The sequence below is a fragment of the Cupressus sempervirens genome, chromosome 6 (assembly GCF_028749045.1).
Source record: "Cupressus sempervirens isolate cs-2001-9-10 chromosome 6, ASM2874904v1, whole genome shotgun sequence".
In the NCBI taxonomy this organism is placed as follows: Eukaryota; Viridiplantae; Streptophyta; class Pinopsida; order Cupressales; family Cupressaceae; genus Cupressus; species Cupressus sempervirens.
In genome coordinates, this window is record NC_143123.1 from 293,170,774 (window position 1) to 293,191,566 (window position 20,793).

At 35.8% G+C, this 20,793-nt stretch overlaps 1 protein-coding gene across 1 annotated transcript in view; it reads left to right on the plus strand.

Annotated features, from left to right (window-relative positions):
- Nucleotides 1–729: 729 nt before the first annotated feature.
- LOC149552367 (ABC transporter I family member 21-like) overlaps nt 730–20,793 on the plus strand; it is a 154,013-nt gene continuing 133,949 nt past the window's right edge. Inside the window, exon 1 of the mRNA XM_089787905.1 lies at nt 730–1,199. Coding sequence (XP_089644031.1) covers nt 1,037–1,199 — 163 coding nt within the window. The 5' untranslated portion in view covers nt 730–1,036. The remainder of the gene's footprint in view (nt 1,200–20,793) is intronic.

A 20,793-nucleotide genomic window follows, 5' to 3' on the forward strand; every position in this document is an offset into this window, starting at 1 on the left:
ACTTTTGTGGAGTGGGATCACCACACTTGTAGTCCATTTTACAGGGAAACCCTCTCTATTGACACTGTTGAAAATCTTAGTGATGTGTGGTGTGAGGATTTCAGCACCCCATTTTAAGTATTCCGTTTGTAGCCCATCTATATCTTGCGCTTTACCAACAACTAACCTCCTGATGCCTTGAATAATATCATTTTCACTGAATAACTCCCCTGTAGTCTCTGTTTCCATGGTACTATGCTCTCTTAGATCACATTCGTAGAGAGTCTTGGCATATTCCAGCCATTTGGTTCCTGTTATGTTATTCACTATCTGAGTTTTTCTCTGTTGAAGCTCTTTCCAAAATTTTCTGGGGTTGTTTTTACCAAGATTAATCAACTCTATTCTTCTCTTGTTCACATACTCTTCTTTCTTCTTTTTAATCAGTTGATTATACTCTTTTCTACTTTCTTTGTTCATGTTCTTTTTCCAATTCCTTTTTGCCATTTTGCACTCCTCATCAAACCAAGGATTGGCCGGAAAAGTGTTCTTGGCTTCTTTTGTGGCCCTAGATCTTTTACACTCCTCTAATGCTTTAATGATAGTAAGAACAAGATTATCCTTGTCCATGAAATGTTGTTTTTCAGACTCTAGATGGTTTCCCGGAACCCTAGACAGCCGCAAAAGAGAGTCTTGAAAAGTATCATGGTTTTCTTGTGTCATTAAAACTTTGCCAGTCGGAATCATCTTCCTCTTCTGTAAAAGTGTTCACAATAGAGTGATCGACTATTGAACCCTGCTCAACTATTGGGTCCTCTCCCCTACTATCTCGTGAATGTCTTCAAAACTTTCATTGCAGTTTAAACTTTCAAATAACAATAGTCCGCCAGCTGTTCACATTCAACCTCTGCAGAACGTGTAGTCAAGCAGGGTAGATCGGATGTGGATGGGGCATAGTAAGCGAGAATGGTGGGGAGCATTTACAGCAGGGATGGTGTGAGAAGCTTTAAAACGGTCAGAGGAGGCTACGTGCCATTTTCAGTTTCACATCTTATTCTGAATGGAGAAAAGAATGGAGGAGGAGCAGCAGCGGTGGCAAAGCATACAAGTAAGAGGATTGAATTTCTCTTACAGCGGGCAGGGGCAACCTTGGTTTATTACTAATTTCAGTCTGGATCTTCCCAAGGGATCTAGGCAAATCCTCGTTGGTGCCAATGGCTCAGGTGACGCCTCTCTCATCTTTACACTTTTATTCAATAATAATTGAGAATTACCACCTTCCAAACTCCCATTCACTGTTATAGAGGGCACTCCAGATCTGTCACGGATATAGAGTTTCTTTCGTTCAAGGATATGATCTCAGGGGAAGTTTCTCAACAGCAAGAAGCCTCTGTACTTGTTTTTTTCACTTGGCTTTTGCCCCATTTAGGCCTAGGAACTTGTACCACGTCATGTTGTTCCACAATTACAACTTTCTTTGGAAAATCCAAATTTTCAAGTATCAAGAGAGTATGATCACCAAACAATACAAAAGCTGCTAGTATGATGCAATCCACCCCCCCCAAGGAATTCTTGAATATCGAGGAATTGTTTGATTGCGTCCAACACGTCAAATTTCCAAAACGACTCTCCATCCGAATGTAACTATTAAATTGTTACACATTTTATTCTTAAGTTAAACTTGAAAAAAATTAGTCTATTTGACTGGGAAAATAGAACATTCCCTATTTAGTTAACAGTACACTGTACTGTCTATATTTTGCAGTCCATTCCATTTTTCTGATGTCTTGAGGGGGACTATCATGTCCCTGTGGAACACTGATGCATGTATGTATCTGCATTGTTATTCTTGCTATGATTCTGCTTATGCATGATAGACTAGAAATAACAATTACCTTAAAATTCTCATACAATTTGCCATCTCGAGGGGAGACAGTGCATACGAGGAATACAAATAGCTAGGAAACCATTCCGGTAGAGGTGCCCCTACTGGGGCTGGGAGGCCAACTGACAGTTGCCTCTCTGTCCTCTTGGGCTGGGCGGAACAGCTCGAGGCACCTTGTATGATCTCCCAACTGGTACTCCATAATGACGATGGGTTGTTTGGGTAGAACTGCAAAGGAATTCCTTATGTACACTCTAAATATTATAATAGAAAATTTAAATTCTATTTTTAGCATTGCTGGTTTATATGTTTATTTATCTTGCAACCAATTTGGTTACAGGCTCCAAATAAGGATTTAAGTTGACACTTACATTTTTCAACATCATTCATAACTAATTTGAGAATTCTAGGGAAGAGTCCAAATAGGGGACATTACAATTGGTATCAAAGCCTGATCCTACCAGCCTGTAGAATAAATATAAAATAACAAATGTCAACTAACTCTTCTTCACTTGCTAAATGCCAAACTTGTTAGTTCATGCGTATGAGATGGTTAATAGCAAGTTGGAACTGGTTTCTATTAGCTGCTGGCATTCAAATAGGCAGCAAAGCCAAGAAATTGTAACCACTGGATATTACTGAAGCAAACCCCAAGATGGCACCTTATAGAAGATGGCTGGGGGGAGTCTGCTAGGCAATTCTACAGGGAAGCTAGGTTCTATATGCATTGAAAAAAGAAGACGTGACAGGTCAATCCCATGAATACCCATCAATAAACCTACACTTTATGAGTAGTTATGTTGAGTCCTCACCAAATATTGCAAGAAATTTTGTACCCTTTATGTCATTAAGTAAAATATTTATGAAGATATTCAGATGATCAAGGACTGCAGTCTATATTTATTCCTCTGGTAAGTGACAATAGTTATACATTGAAATTCAAATTTACATTCAACACTACTTTCAACATGATACATATTGCAAACTACGGTGGCTATTCCAATCTATTCCCTTTCACCAAACTATGAATAAATAGTCTCTTGGTCATGGACATTGGAGGGAAAACTGAAAAGCCAAAGTTCTTGTGTAACATAATATTTATTATTAACAAAGACAAAAACGACTCTCAGAAGATCAGTTGGGATCACATTACATTATAATGCCATAGTGGAGGGTGCTACCCTATGATTAGAAACAGCACATATATTCTATATAGTAGATTGCTGTCAAAAAATGTTGAAATAATGGATAATTAAAGTACTATCCCACTTTTGTATTTATAAAAGGAAGTTCGAAGTGCTGGCTAACTGTGAAAGAGTTGGTTTGAATGGACTGCTGCTGACTTTCTGCTTTATGAAATACTAAATAGACTTAAGATAGTTTATTCTGGCTGACCAGTCAAAATAGATGGAATACAGATTTGATATAATTTATTTTGGCTGCGTGCTAAGAAATCTCCCTTCTCTCGGGCTGTGTGCTCCTTTGGGGAAGGGTTGACATGGATCTGTTTGGGGATTTCTTTCCATGGCTGGGTTTTTCACTTGGAGGGGGTTTTTGAGGGCAGAACAGGTTTGCTTGACCTGCCTGTGTTGTTCTTTGTGGAGTCTATGGGTTCTGTAACTTCTGTTGTCTCAGTTCTTGTTGCTCCTGCCACTTTTGGATATGCCCTGGCTGGCTGTTAGAGTTTTCCTCTGCCTGTGCATATTTCAGTGTGGGTGCTTTTCTTGTGAAAGATTGGTGGAAGCCTTTGGTTTTCAAGAGTTTAATTTGCTTTTGGATCTCCTTTGTGAAGTTTGGAGTTGTTGCAGGCTATGACCTGCCGGAAGGAAAAAATGATGTTAGCTCTTCAATGTTTTGGAGATTTGGAACTAAGTTTAGTGACAGCAATAGGGACCATTTTGCTATTGAGGTGGAAAGGGAATCTGCGGTGGGTTGGAAGATCTTTGAAAGTTCTTTTGACACAGAAAGATGGATAGGCTATTTGCTGCCTGAGTTTGTTTCTTCATTTTTATAGTGATGAAAGTGTCTCTCTCTTTCAATTTCTTTTCTTCCTGTGATGAAGTGATTCCTGACAATTTTAAAGAGCTCACTCTGGTCCCTTGTTTTTGCTTTTGGTTAAAGCTTTCAACTTCTGTGGGGGCTTGTCCCAAGTCAGTGTTGTCCATGCTTGGTGGTTTAGTCGCATCCAGACCTTTGTTTTTGATAGAGTTAGATCCAGGGTGCTGTTTTACCTCGTCTTTTGTCACTAGTTGCTGTTAAAATGCCGTTAATGAACTATTAATGTGCTGTTAATGGTGTCTAGTGTCAGCCCTTTGGCCTTGTTCTCTATTTGTTCAATGGGCCAGTACTCTCTTGCTGCTGCTTTTTTAAAAAACATAATTTATTCTAGCCAAACTGTCAAAGTGGATAAAAATGCATTTTAATTGGCAAAAAAATTTAACTATAGAAAATCACTCCAATATGCAGAGTTCGAAAGCATCACTTTAATATGCATAAGGCAGCGACTTGAAGATTAATAAAGCAACAATAAAAAACAGAAAATTGCAAAGGCTTTATTAAACCAGCGCTTGAGTTTGCAAAAGTTTTTGAAGGCATCATTCGTACTTAACATGTAACAATAAGCACAACAAAGGAAGCAATCACGATTTAATGAGAGTCATGTCCCTTGTAAAAGGTTGTCTTCTTTCTAACAGATAGCTCCCTTCAAGTAAAGGAATATATGCAGTATTGTGAAAGGAATACATGCAGATTTATAAAGTGGATTGAGAGGGAGGGATATTGGAATCAAACAGGTTAATCCCTTTTAGTGGAGGATGCGATTGTCATCTTAATTTTGTCACGGATGACAATGGTAGGAAGAGTTGGAGTTGTCATCCCTATCGATATTGTCTGTTTGAATAATCTATTATAATTGACTTTGATGTCAAAAAATAAAAGTAAATAAACTAAAAGATTAAAATAAAAATTATGAACAAAAGGTTCTTGGATCCTTAAGATGCATCCAATGATAGAACTAAGAAACTCCGTTGTAAAATAAGGGATGACCAAATGGATTATTGAAGATAAATTGGGTTATTCCGACAATTAATGTTGCAAATTGCTTGAACAATAGTTATCAATCTAATAAATAGTGTTTAGAAATTCAATACAGTCATTACTATCAACATAATGGTTTGCTACCACCTCAAACTCTGCTTTGTGCTAAATCTGGTCTCTTATTCTTCCCACATGGATTGGGGGATATGTGTCATGTCCCCTTTCTAGAGTGGGCCTTAGAGATGATAGCATTAGCCTATCAAGGAGTCTCGTAGGCTGGCAGTGGTGTTTAGAGACTCAGTCAGGGTATACAGTGTTCAGATCTGGAGTTTCAGATAGTAGGAGGGCAGTTGAGAGTAGTTCCTTAATTGTAGGTGGAGTTTCCTATATTTAAGGAGGTGGAGATGGGTTATAGTCTTGAGTCTCTACGAGATCATTCTATGGTTTCAGTTTCAGGATATTCGAAGACGTTCCTATTTTTTAGGAGGATCCCTAATTTTGAGGGATGAGACTGTTAGTTATTTCAGATTATCCGGCATGAGTCATAGGAGGTGATGAGTTCAGTTTCACCTTGTAGAGGTGTTTTGGCTATCAGTTCGCTATTTGAGAAATATTTTAATATATTTAAATATTCTTCTAAGTTAGCATTTTATCAATTTAAATAAGGCTAAGATATAGCCATTTTGGAGTAATAAGGGATTTTTTGGCCTCATCTGGGTGAATATCCCTTGGTGTAATAGTTCGTTGGAAAGGTCTTGAACTTTTCTAAATATTTCTCTTTTGACTTAGAGCATTTCGGTGAATGAATTTTTTTCTATTGGGAAAAAGGTCATTTTTTGGATACTCGACTACTTTAAAAATGAGAAATATATTATTTTATAACTCAACACCACATGGGGATACTTTAAGGGTTCGAGCTAAGTTTGGTGGGTTATAAGGAGGTAAAGACAAAGTTCGAAGGCATTGTTGACATATTACATCTTGGAACTTTGTGTTTTGGGCTCCGATTGAGCTTTTAGCATTTGGGATGCCAACCCCACTTGCTTTGCCTTTTTGGGAGGTAGCCTCTAAAACAGTGGTTTGGATTCTTGCAGTCAGAAGCATCTTGGAGATTGTGCATTGTTTCTTCTGGGGAACGCAGTACTGAGTCAGAATTTTAGCTGGGGTTTGGGATTTTACCCATGTGTGGGCACTTTGCAGCTTTACGGCCGCACTTGGCAGCCATATTCTTTCCCACATGCAACATTTAAGAGCTGGATTCTGGCTGTAACTTCTTTCCGGGCTCATATTTCACCTTCACGCCTTCAGGTTGGCTTTATTCTTGGTTGTAATCATCTGGATATTATTGTAAATCTTCATTTGGTTACATATTAGGTGTATATTCAAAAAAATCTTCTTGAAACGACTTTGCTTTAAATGTGTTTGGAATACATTTTCAGAACTGGTTCATGTTATTGTACTTCTATTATTACTTATTGAAAAATCATCAAAAATATAAAACAATCAAACCCTTTTGCAACTTCTGTCTAGTTCTACAAGAAAATTTTAATAAATAGGGAAAACAAATTTAAAATATAAAATTACAGCAGATCAGCAGAAGAGATGCATCAGGGATCTTTCAATGGTATCAAAACCTAGAACTTGCCAGCCTGTTGGAAAAGAAATCAGTTCAGTTACAGGCCAATACCATGGCTAGAAATAAAAATGGGTGCTCTAAGGTTTCATCTTCGTTAACAAGCACAAGTAAGATGCCTCTTGCCAAGACATTCAATGTTGCGGTTAAGAGCAACTACCATCAGTATTGTTCTCTTCCTAAGGAGATACGCAACCTCCTTTCCTTTACAGAATTTATGAGTGTACCTGAAGCAGATGATAACTGGGTATCTACAAGCTCCTTTCAGCAGCAAAAAGAGAAAGAAATATTAAATGATAATAAAGAAGCTATTGGTCACAAATTGGAAGAGATTACAATTAGGGGACAAACCATTAGAGATGTTGGAAATGTGACACCAAGGTGTGAGGCCTATTCTGAAATTTGCAACAGCAGTTCAAATCATGAGGCAACATTTATTTCAAATGGAGGTAATGATGTTGATGATGGTATTCAACTTAAGAATGGGATGACAAGTTTAGTATGCAAGCAGTCTGATTTTGAATCTCATAGAAGCCAAGTTGAAGACTTCTTTGAGCCACTTCTATCTAAGCATGTGAAGAATCAAGATGGGGTGTTGTTTGATGATTGGAATGGAAGCATGGAGGAGGCTCCCACAACTCTGATTTGGGGCAGCAATAGCTTACACCCTCCTTCTTGTAATATGGTAACTCTTTCACTTGGGAATAGTCATGAAGGCCCGTATGCAAGTGGTGGCCATGAGGCTTTCTATGATAATACACTTAAAGGGCTAAAAAATATAACTAGAACACATCATAATAATTCTGAAGTTCATAACAGCAGTGACACAACTTCGTTACCTCAAGATGTGGCATCCTTTGGTCAAGAAGAGAACAATGATTTGTATTCTATATTTGAGGGTACACATGGTGCAAGCATGGGACGTGATGATGGGAATGGTACAAGTCATCATAAGCCTGATTTTGTGTACTTTGCGGTAGATGATATAGAACATTGTCAAAGGTTGAATAAATATTGGTTAGATAGAGCTATGCAAGCAAAGATACTTGCTGCTCAAGCAAGACAACATCTCCAAAGAGTCAAAGAATGCCATAATTAGATAGATGATGCAAGGAAACAAAGGAAATCATCCGTTAGAACTTTATTTCTTCCAACGGAAGAAGAGGCCAGCGTTGATTTGGATGGAACAACAAGTAATATAGAGGGTCAGGATTATTTTGGTGAGTTTGCAGAAGAGAGTAATCCGGACATAGGTATTTCAGAGGCATCAGGTGACGAGACTTCATGTCATGATGAGTCTGATTTCTTAGACCATACCCTAGAAATTATAGTGTGTACTCATAGTGACACTGAATCCCAAGATCGTGATTCGATTTTATGTGTAAACACATGGGGAACTGATGAGAGTGAGCATAGTGTGGTGACAACAATTTCATCATTGACACAAGAGGTGGTCTCAAAGGTGCAAAGTTGTAGTACTATAAAGGAGGATACATGCATTAGTGAATCCATACTGGATACTCCTTATAGTGATGTACATGACTCTGACATAGTATTCTACCATAGCACAGATTCAGAGGTAGTACACATGCTTGAGAATTATCATTTTCAGACTCCTCATCGCTTGATTAGAGAACTCAGGGTTGATGACAGGAGGGTAGACATAGTGGTTGAGCACTTTGATGTCACTCAACAAATGTTATCTACACTCAGTTGGAGTGCTCTTATGACTGATGAGCAAGATAGTGGAGGATTTTCCATGGCAGATTTCCATGCTCTTCATAAGGCTATGGGCATATTGAAGTAGGACTTATACTATCTGTGTTGCAATAGTGCGCTTTCATCTTCAGAGGATAGAGTTATTGATTGTAGGCACTTGACTCAGCAGTTTGGGAGGATTGGTTGGTGGGACCAGCAAATGATCCGGCATTATATCAAGCAGTTTCCAACATGGGCTATCACATCTATATCACAGAGACTTCATCTGGGATCATGGTTACAGGATGATGTGGGTATTAGCATACATGATGCTTTGGATGATTATTACTTTTGTGGTGGTATCACAGTGGTTGCGGAGAGATATGACATGATAGAGATTTCTAGTTATCCCTGTTTATACTTGATGGATGGGTGTTGGTTCAGATGGTTTTGGAATTCGGGTGTTGTTTTGTTTGACGCCTTGTCTCACAGGGATTCCAGTATGTTACCACCTTGGTTGTGGGAACACTCTCATCTAGTGTGGGATCTTGGTATTATCCTATGCAGTGCATTTGATTGGGCGATCCTTGATGTGTTGCTTCATTTCACACACCCAAGAGTGTATATCAGAGTGGCGCAATAGGAGTTTGTTTATTGGTTGTGGACAAGCAATCTCCGGGAGGGGAGGATTGTCATGTCCCCTTTCTAGAGTGGACATTAGAGATGATAGAGTTAGCCTATCAAGGAGTCTCATAGGCTGGCAGTGGTGTTTAGAGACTTAGTCAGGGTATACAGTGTTCAGATCTGGAGTTTCAGGTAGTAGGAGGGCAATTGAGAGCAATTCCTTAATTGTAGGAGGATTTTCTTACATTTTAGGAGGTGGAGATGGGTTATAATCTTGAGTCTCTACGAGATCATTCTATGGTTTCAATTTTGGGAGATTCGGAGATGTTCCTTTTTTTAGGAGTATCCCTAATTTTGAGGGATGAGATTGTCAGTTATTTTAGATTATCCGGCATTAGTCACAAGAGGTCACGAGTTCAGTTTCACCTTGTAGAGGTGTTTTGGCTATTAGTTCGCTATTTGGAAAATATTTTAATATATTTAAATATTCTTCTAAGTTAACATTTTATCAATTTAAATAAGGCTAAGTTATAGCCATTTTGGAGTAATAAGGGGTTTTTTGGCCTCATCTGGGTGAATATCCCTTGGTGTAATAGCTCGTTGGAAAGGTTTTGAATTTTTCTAAATATTTCTCTTTTGACTCAGAGCATTTCAGTGAACAGATTTCTTTCTATTGGGGAAAAGGTCATTTTCTGGATATTTGACCACTTTAAAAATGAGAAATATATTATTTTATAACCCAACGCCACATGGGGATACTTTTAGGGTTCGAGCTAAGTTTGGTGGGTTATAAGGAGGTAAAGACAAAGTTCGAAGGCATTATTGACATATTACATCTCGGATTTGTGTTTTGGGCTCTGATTGAGCTTTCAACATTTGGGACACCAACTCCACTTGCTTTGCCTGTTTGGGATGTAGCCCCCAAAATAGTGGTTTGGATTCTTACAGTCAGAAGCATCTTGGAGATTGTGCATTGTTTCTTCTGGGGAATGTAGTATTGAGTCAGAGTTTTAGTTGGGGTTTGGGCATTTTACCTACGTGTGGGCACTTTGCAGCTGTACGGCTGCACTTGGCAGCCATATTCTTTCTCACGTGCAGCATTTGAGAGTTGGATTCTAGCCATAGCTTCCTTCTGGGCTTATATTTCACCTTCACGCCTTCAGGTTGGCTTTATTCTTGGTTGTAATCATCTGGATATTATTGTAAATCTTCATCTGGTTACATATTAGGCATATATTTAAAAAAACTGTTTGAAACGACTTTGCTTTAAATGTATTTGGAATACATTTTCAGAACTGGTTCATGTTATTGTACTTCTGTTACTACTTATTGAAAAATCATCAAAAATATAAAACAATCAAAACTTTTCTGCAACTTCTGCCTAGTTTTGCAAGAAAATTTTAATAAACAAGGAAAACAAATTTAAAAATATAAATTACAGCAGATCAACATAAGAGATCCATTAGGGATCTTTCAATATGGAAGGAAAGGGATACCAAAGTGTTCAAAGATTCATCTTTTCCTGTAGCTGTGGTGTCCTCTAAATTCTGCAAAGCAATCTTGGAGAACTTTCATTTTGGGGTCTTTAATTGCAAACACCATGCTAACATTCCAATATTGGTTTATGATCCTCACATGGCTCGCAATTGGAACCTTAGATTTGAAATATCCGTTCCTCAAGTTCTTTAGGATTCCTAGAGACAATATTGTTTGGTTGTTCCCTCATCTAGGTTGGGTCAAGGTTGATTTCTATGGGGAGCTAAAGGGAATCTTGGGTTGGCTGGTTGTAGGGAAGTGTTGAGAAATGAGTATAGTGGGTTTCTTTCAGTGGCAATGCTCCTCTTGGAAAGTCAAACTAATCACCTTGCTGAAGGTATTATTTCCTACCATGGCTTATGCCTTACTAGACAAATGAATCATAAGCATGTTTGAATTAAGTGGATTCTAACAACATCATTAGGTATCTAAAAGGGTTCTGAAAACCTACTTGGACCATAAAAAATTGGATCAAGGACTCTATTGATATTATTAAATTAGTAAAAAATGTAAGATATCACATTTGTTTAGGGATGGGACTTCAGTGGCAGAAGTTTTTTCCAATGTTGGTGTCCAAAGTGATAAAATCATGAATTGGGAAAAAGGAGATTGACTCCCAGAAAGTTTTCGCTCATATGATAGCATAGGAGATGTTCAAATTTCAAATTCTAATTAGAAATGATTGTCGAGAATTTTAGTTGGTGGATATAAACTAAAAGCTCTCTTCTTTTAGGGTGATCTTCATCCCTTTCCTTACTTTTGGACTTTTGGTCTAGAGCCATTGTGTGGCTCATAAGCTTCTGGTTATTATAGAGGGGATAATACAGACAGGGAAAAGAATTGCTAGGTTCCCATCAATTGTGTTGAGGTGAGGAAAAACACCATTGTTTGGAAAATTTAAATAGGGGAAGGGTCATGCTTTACTTGGAGAAGCTCCATGACTTTGACACTAAGGCCACCACGATGTTCAACAAGGGCTGGAAAAATCGGTAGGTCTCTATTATAGGGCAGAAATTGGACATCACTAAAAATTTGATTCCTTAGGTTATTGGGTTTCTGGTGGATGGAAATAAATTTTTAATTGTAGGAAGTTTTAGAAGTTGCTATTTGTATGTGCAAAATGTGACACACACTTCTCTAAGACATTCTATTTGAGTGATCCAATGGATTAGGAACCTTGAATGACCACTTAGAGCTTCCTATCTATGACGTGCAAGAATCAAAGGAATATGGATTGTGGCTCTCAAATGAACCCAATATAGTAGACCCTTGGGCAAGGTGCACCATAGAATGGAAGATTCAAATGAAAATGCAATGCAAATCTAAACTACAATGAAAGTGCAAAAACTAAGCTAGATGCAAATGCAAGTGAAAGAAGCTAATCTGACAAAGATGAGTATTATTAGAATGCCCCTAGTTAAGCTAGATTTGCTAAGCTAAATGCATGTAAAGGAAACATTGAACTAGTATGCAAGTGCAAGATGCGTGCTCAAGTGCTTAAGTGACAGTGCAACAACATAACAGTAGCACAAGAGTCTAAGATTATGAGAGAGTGAGGAGAGAGCCTCCTTTTAAAGAGTGAAGGACGGTAGAGATTAAGAGGTAGAATCTATGGTGGAGAATAATCCTCATGTTGGCTTTGGTCCACAAGAATCTCAAGAGGCAAAAAGAGATTCCATTGCCTTGGAAAGTGCACATTTAATGTGTAGACAAAAGTGTCTTTTTCTTTTATTTCTTAATTAGGAAATTTCTTTTTCTTTGCACACATATGAATAAAGGGGATTTATTTAATTAAAAGGGAGCATGTTTTTCTAATTAAATAAACACTCTGGATAAGGTCGTCAAACCATAGGTTATATTTATTAAAATAATAAAATAATGACCTGATCAAGGATAAGTGATATGAAGAATTGATTAAGCATAAGATAGATTTAGAATAGGGGGCCTATGTTCTAGATGATTGTAATGTCCCCTTCTGGTCATTCATTTATTTTCCTTTTTTTTTATTTGTATGCTTTTAAAATATTTCTCTCTGATGATCTTTTCCAATGCATATATGAGTGTATCCATAGAGTTGTGTCCTTTCATACTAATTATATTAATAAGGTAATTATGTATTTTATTAATTATATATTATTTTTAATGATTATATACTATATTATTATATTAATTATATAATTATATAAATTATTATTAATATCAATAGACTATTACAATATTATATTATTAATTTAAATAATATTATGTAATCTTAGATCACAATAAATTATAGCTATATCATTATTAAACATACCATCAGATTATTATATTAAATAATGATATATTATTATACATATTTTAGATATATCAATATATGTATATCACATATATATAATATTATTTATCTTATTTGTTATAATTAATATTTGTATTATCATAATAAATCAAAATTTTATATATATATATATATATATATGTATGTATGTATATATATTTACTATCAATATTTATATATATGTAAATTTGTTAGAACATTGACTATTTAATTCCTTATTCCTTAATAAAACTTACTCCTAAATTGGGACATCATAGTCCTCCACTCTCAGAATTTGCTTGTCCTCAAGCAAAGACAAATATTTCCATGTTAGAATCCACAAAAATTTGATATAACAAAACATAAGCATATATTGAGTATACATATTGATGCATAAATAGATGAGGTAGACACTTGAATGCATGAAGACATGAAGCCTACATGATGCAGATAGTTGAAGGCACGAAGTATACACAATGTAGATAGTTGAAGACACGAAGTATACACGATGCAGACAGTTGAAGACACAAAGCAAACACGATGCAGACGGATGAAGACACACATTATGCAATTCCTTGATTGTGAATGTCGTGCTCCTTTCCCCTGTCATCGAAATCAAAAGTTCTCGAAGATGCATATTTTAAACAACTTTTCTATAGCTAGTACTATAATAGGGTGTATAATTCCATAGTGGATGGTAAATTTATTGTTGCTCGAGTTTGGACACGCTCAGCTTGGAGCTCCCTCAGATTTTTATCCATATTGGGATTCTCTTGCCCTAATGCAACCAATTTACTCTTTCCCCTCTGCACACTCCTTACCCACTAGGAACACGTTTAATTTCATTATGGATGAAAGGTTTACTGCTGCTCGAGTTTGGACACGCTCAACTTGGGGCTCCCTTAGACCTTAAAATCCATATTGGGATTCTTATGCCCCAACGTGAGCGATTTACTCCTCACCCTGTACACACTCCCTATCCATTATATAAGAGGTCTTATCGAGTTATTCACAACTTATTAATAACATTATATTAAACACTTCTCTTAAATACCCAATAATGATAATATTTAAATTAACCAATAAGATAATCCCTATCCTTAAAAAATACAATTATCCTATTCTAGTTAAAACAACATCTTATTTATATTCAATCATGATAGATTTCATTCTATGTTATATTCCTGATATTAAGAACTCATTCCATATTAGTATTATCATAGACATTAATATATTGATACACCTTCAACTCAATAAATCATACTTACCTTGGAGGTGCACAAGATCTTCTTTGTTGTTACTCTTCACTCTCTTACTTTTCGTGAATTGTCCCGCGTTAAATTGGTCACAATATAGTCTATATTGCACTATTTAGAAGTGCCACTATATTTCTTTTATACTTCTCGTACATGTCAGAATTATAATGACATTATAGAAATTGTGAAGTGTGGATCTCTACTTCTCCAATCTTTCCAGCTCTTGTCTCAACTGACATATATATGGCCCGAACTTTAACTTGTAACATAACAAAGTGTTTGTTTGGAAAATAATACTCGTTCCCTTTATTTCCACATACCAATATTCCTTCAAAAGCAATGACTCCAGCCTTTCATGATATCAGAAATCCATGCATTTAATTCAATACAAGTTCACAATTCCTAATGCGATGTAGTTCTTGTTATGATGCAATGTTTTTGGATACTTGCCTTCAAGTCAGATCCATTACATTTAACTCTGACCATAATTGATGACTAAAAATATTGGCATCATGTCTTCCATTAGTCTTCCTTTGTACATACTCTCCAAGCATGCTGAGCCAACTATATTAGTTTATGTAGATTAACAGATAGCGCCAATTGCTAATACCATATTGGTTCTTAGTCTCAACGTAGATATGTTGTACTGTCAAAGGAATTGCGTTTGATAACAAAATGCCCTTCTCACCGTTTTTATTTAAATTCATCTATCTCAATCGCATCCCTAATTTCCCTTTGCTGTGTAATTTAGTGGTTGAGTGTAGTTCATTGTTAACAAATCCACTCTCTAATATGTTGTGATAAAGATTCCAATTCCTTTTCTTTGGGATTCAAAATTCCTTGGCGGTTATACATTTCATTTATTTTAGTAATATCTTAACTATTAATTGCACTTCATAATGGAGGGAATAGTGCCTGGTTACTCTAAGTGTTTCTCCATAATCTCTTCCGCTGATGAATTCTTGTACTCCTCAAATCCTTTCAAAATCAATCTTTGTTGACATCTTACAAATTAGGAGTGTTGTGTTCAGTTTTTTCTTATACTGTTTTGTCTCTCCTTTGTCGTAACAACTGCCACTGCGTATATTTTTCTTCATACGCATCTTCACAATAACACTCCTCTTTGTTGAATTCTACAAAATCCCTGCATGTAGGATTGACATCTTTTCCTCCATTCAATTCTTTGTCTTCATCTTCTACAAGAAAAATTCTCGATTCGAGTTTTTCTTCCTGTGCTTGCTTCACATGTACCTCAGCTTGGAGGAGAAAAAATTGTTATATTCTCAGTATTGGAAAAGTTATTAACAGAAAAATATGTATTCAATTTTGACAACCATTCATCTACTGCATCAATATTTCCTTCAAAAATTTTGGAATATCAAAACTAATCTGTATCTTGAAAGGGGGTGACTTAATTTTCTTCTTTCTAATGCTCTTTGAGCTTTATAGATAGATTGCATTAACAAACTGATCAACTTTAGTAAGATTCATAAATTTTGTATCTCCCACATTGAGATTCTTCATAGACGTACAGTAAGGCCTTTAACCTCATTTAAACTTTGCATAGGTCAGAAATTGTCTGCCTATAGTGTCCAGCCTGATAAATTACAAGGGCATGTCTTTACTGCTTCAAAATGGAGGTAAATTGTGATGATGTTATATATATTCTCAATATTACACGATTCTGACCTTATGCAAGCAAGTTAAGATCCTTTAGTTTATTCTTAGTAATTTCTTTGAAGTTTGCAATTAGCCCCTACACACAAGATGATAGGATTATGCTTTGATACCAATTGTAATGTCCCCTTCTGGTCATTCATTTATTTTCCTTTTTTTTTAGTCGTATGCTTTTACAATATTTCTCTTTGATGATCTTTTCCAATGCGTTGATATATATATATATATATATATATATATATATATATTAGTGTATTCATAGAATTGTGTCCTTTCGTACTAATTATATTAATAAGGTAATTATGTATTTTATTAATTATATATTATTTTTAATGATTATATAGTATATTATAATATTAATTATATAAATTATATAAATTATTATTAATATTATTAAGACTATTATAATATTATATTATCAATTTAAATAATATTTTGTAATATTATATGACAATAAATTATAGCTATATCATTATTAAACATACCATCAGATTTTTATATTAAATAATGATATATTATTATACATATTTTAGATATATCAATATGTGTATATCACATATATTTAATATTATTTATCTTATTTGTTATAATTAATATTTGTATTATCATAATAATTCAATATTATATATATATTTATTATCAATATTTATATATATGTAAAATTGTTAGAACTTTGACTATTTAATTCCTTATTCCTTACTAAAACTTACTCCTAAATTGGGACATCACAATGACCATTTTTGGGTGATTACACTATTAAGCAAATCCTGAAAAAGAAAGAGGGGAAATGCTTGGTGAAGAAGCCAAACAACGAGTATGAGATCAAGTCTATTAGGAAACTTTGTGGGGTGGTCTTGAAGGTGTCGACACAATATTTTCCTTCGGATGGTCGTTCTACCACTTTGTATGGTCATCACTTTGTTTTGCTCAACCATTTTAGGCATAAGGCTATAATTTATTTCTTGTTGTATCCTTTGTCTTCCATGATTGCAAATATTATGGGTCTTAGAACAACCCTAGGAATCCGATTTTACATAAGAGTTTGACTATGCTTATTGTCGAACATTTGAAAGCCCTCCCTTCCCCTTCCAAAGGCAAGATTAGATGTTCCCCTGTATCTTCTAGGGATGACAAGGAGATTAGTAAGGAGGATTCTGATACTTCTTTTTTTTAAGGGGGAAGATTGGAATTCTGATGGTGACTTTAACCTTGTTTCTCTTGAACGAGAGGGAGAAATCCCTAGGGTGAGAAAAAAGAAAAGCCGTGAGTAAGAGGGCCTCTATTTTGGTTTTAGTTGGTGATTGCTCTAGTGATTTGTCTCGACTAGGTCTTTTCGTGCCACAAATCTAAAAGGAAGACCCTCTTTTCCCCTTGATTTGGTGAAAGATTTGCCACTCCTAATTATGAGAGCTCATCTAATCTTCTAGGCATTGCGAGGAATGTTGTGGACTCCTTTAGGATGGACAAGTTAATTTTTCATAAGATCAGCCAAATTAAAATAAAATTGCTCCGTTAAATGTAAAATGGAGAACATTCAGAGTCAAGAGGCTCCTTTGGGTGAGAATGAGGGCAAAAATCTTGTTTCTTCCTTATTGAAAATGGTTAAGGATGTTGAGATTATGAAGAATGAATGAGGGAAGAATTACAGGGTTGGAAACAAAGATGAAAAATATAAATGATAACCTCATTATTTTGGTCTTTTTCAGTCAGATTAAGGACATTGCTGAAAACATCAAGAATCTAGTGGTAAATATGATTAAATTTATGAATATAAGAATTAGGTGGTCGATGTGGATGTTACTAATAAAGGGAAATGTCTATCTATCTATCTATATGTATGTATGTATTATTATTATAATTAATGCCATGATTTTGTGTATGCATTATAGACTAGAAATGATTTACTTAAGGGCCCGTTTGGTCGCAGGCATAGGAATGGAGAATAGGCATGTAATATTGGGAATAGGAATGGCTATTCCAATAACAACTATTTTTTGGAATGGGTATAAGCTCATTTTAGAGGCAAAATGGGAATACGTATTCCTATTCCCTATTCCAAGTGACGAACAAAACAGAAAATGAAAAACGTATTCCAACTTTTCTATTCCTATTCCAGCAACCAAACGGGCCCTAAAATTCTCACCAAATTAGCTATCCCGTTTTGGAGGGGAGAGAGTGCATATGAGGAATGCAAGTAGCTAGGAAGCCATTTTAGTAGAGATACACCAAGTGGGGTTTGGAGGCCAAACTATGGTTCTTTTTTCATCATCCTAGGCTGGGTGGAACAACTCAAGGAGCTGTGTATGATCTTTCAGCTTATGCTCAATGACAACAATGGGTTGTTTCGGTAGAAATTTAAAGGAATCCCTTATGGACACTTAGAGTTTTAGATTAGTGAATCAGAATTCTATTTTTAGCACTGTTGGATTATATGTTTATTTATCTTTTGAAACACAACCTAGTTGTAGGCTCTAAATTAGGGAATTAACAATTACATTTCCCAACATCATTCATACCCTATTTTGGAATTCTAGGGCAACAATAAGGGATATTACAACTTGATTTTAAGTTGTCATTTTAAAATATGTAGCTTCTTATTTTCTTGTATAAATGAATAGTAATGTTGTTGTAATTAAATATTCACTAACTACTTAGGATAATGCATAACATAGTAATTTGCATTTGAGACACCTATAAGTTTGTGCTTTTATTTTCACATGGTGGAGGAGAAATTCCACTTTAGGTAGTGATAGTTGTTATCACATACCACTTTATGTATTGTCTCCACCTTTAGTCCACTTATTGCTTTATCATCTCCACATGTTGAACATACTTCATTGCACAATGGATCATGGTCCACCTTCGGTGGACATGTCATTCCACCTTTTATGAGTGATACTTCTCCTTATCATAGTTTCTTATAGCCTTGCCAATGTAAGCAGGCTCATTATATACATTTTGATCATGTTTGTTATTGATGTTATCATTCTTGCATCTTACTGCTATTGTTGTGCAATTCTCTTGTGGAAGTTATCTTGGTCTTTCATTTGACCCAAAGGGTATTGTAGGGTCACTTAAAACTATAACACGTTATTAGAGTTCTCTAGGTGTGAAGACTTCTTCTCTAGAGTAGAAAATTTGGCTTGATTCGATTATGGGTGTAGAATAAGCCTGTTTGGATATCATCATTGTATTCAGGGGTTGTTCCAATGAATTTTGACTATAAATCCGCCAATATTCGATGAAAGTCAAATCTGAGGCAAATGGTTTCTGCACAGGCTGGCCATATGAACAATGCGCAATCTAGTACCACCATAATTGTTTTTTTGTTATTTGTGTGTTTTTAATTAAAATTTTCTGTAGTTTGTCTTTTTTGGAAAAAAAATGTAATTGTGGCTTGGCCCCTACCCCTGGTTTTTGTCTATTTTCAGAGGCTTGTTTCAGATTTGTATGAGTTTAGTTACATAACGACTGCCCAAATTATCATATAACCACCCATCGTTACTTGTAGTAACCACAATCTATATTTTGACCACACCTGAACTATAAGGACCACATGATTGTTTGTGCCAAATGCAATTTACCTCTATTATTGGTGGTCATAAAAATAAGGCCCAGTTCACCAATCCCACAAATGTGAGATTAATACCTCCCTTTGGGTTCAAATGAAAGTCAAATCTTTCAAATTTGCAGCCAGTCTTCATCTAGGACACATGTGTGAACATAGATGCCACATGGTAGGGACTTGTTGTGTACTGCCCACAAAGTACTTCAACTTGCCACAATGGATAGAGTATTCCAATCATGGAACAAAAAGTGGATCGATCATATCAAGAGATGTGTCATGAACAAACACATCATCATTGATATTGTCTTAGTGTAATTGCGCATATCAATGCCTAGTTAGTGCCACACCAACACACAGTCAACCATTTTGCGCAACATTAGTGGTGTCAGCATCCAAGTCATCTAGAGAGGCCGATTATTTTGCAACACTTGGTATTCCTCTTTATTAATTTTGATGGTCATTTGCCTACCATTTCTAGGCCATTTGATTGTCAAATTTAGCTTAATAAATTGCTAATGCCATCACTTGGTTGAATATTCTTACCCCTCTTCATTTGAGTTTTTTGAATTAAAATTCAACTTTGGAGGCTCATATCTTACTCATTTTGAGGTCTTTTTGAAGCAATTTTTTCTTTGGGTAGAATTTTGTGACCTTCATAGTGGTGCAAATATTTTCTGTTTTTGGTGGAGAGAAGAATTTATAGTTTTCATGATTGTACTTGTCCAATCCTCAATTCTGCAACTCTTAGGGCTTCATTAAAGCCCATATAGACACAATTTCTAGTGTTTGTTTTGAAAGTGCACGAGCTTTTGTCTACTCATTTATGCTACTAGATTGTAGCCATTGTTAGTGGACATACCACTTTTAACATTTGTTCTATTTTGTCTTGCACTGGAACTTGTACTTAGATCTTTGATAGATAGATAGATAAAATTTTAACGTCCACGAGGCCAAAAATAGCCTATGGGACAGCAAGACAACTCAAGCAGACTTAAGTAGCGCTGTTCGCCTCTTGTGTAGACTAATGATGAGCCCCCCCAATTGCTCAATGTACTCTTCGTTGAACAGGTTATGCCAAGAACTGTCACATATAGTATCCGCAAACTTATCCCTGCTATCCTTGTAGGCCTCACATTCTAGAATAAAGTGCTGTTCAGTTTCCACTTTCCCAGAATTGCAAAATCTGCAAATTCTCTCTTCCCAAGCCTCCTTTGGCCTCTTCCAACGCCCGGTCTCACAACGAAGTTGGTGAGAGTTGGTTCTCAGCTGAGCAATAAGAATTTTAGCTCTCCAAGAAATGTTGGCTCCTATGTACACTTTTTCGAGTTGATCACAAGTGGGGTTGAACTCATTTATATAATATAGTTTCTTCCTCCCAATCTCGCTTCCCCAATTTCTCTTGTAGAATTTCTCCATAACAAAGACCTTTATTTCTTTATTACTTGTGGGGCACATATTGAAATGAATATTCCATTTACTCATCCACTTGATGTTTTGTTGCATCCATGTCCTTTTTCGCTTACATAGTGTGTCACTAAAGACAACTTTCGGCCATCTATCCTCTTCCATTTTTTCGATTCTTTTTAGATAGCTTAAAAGGCGAACCATAGC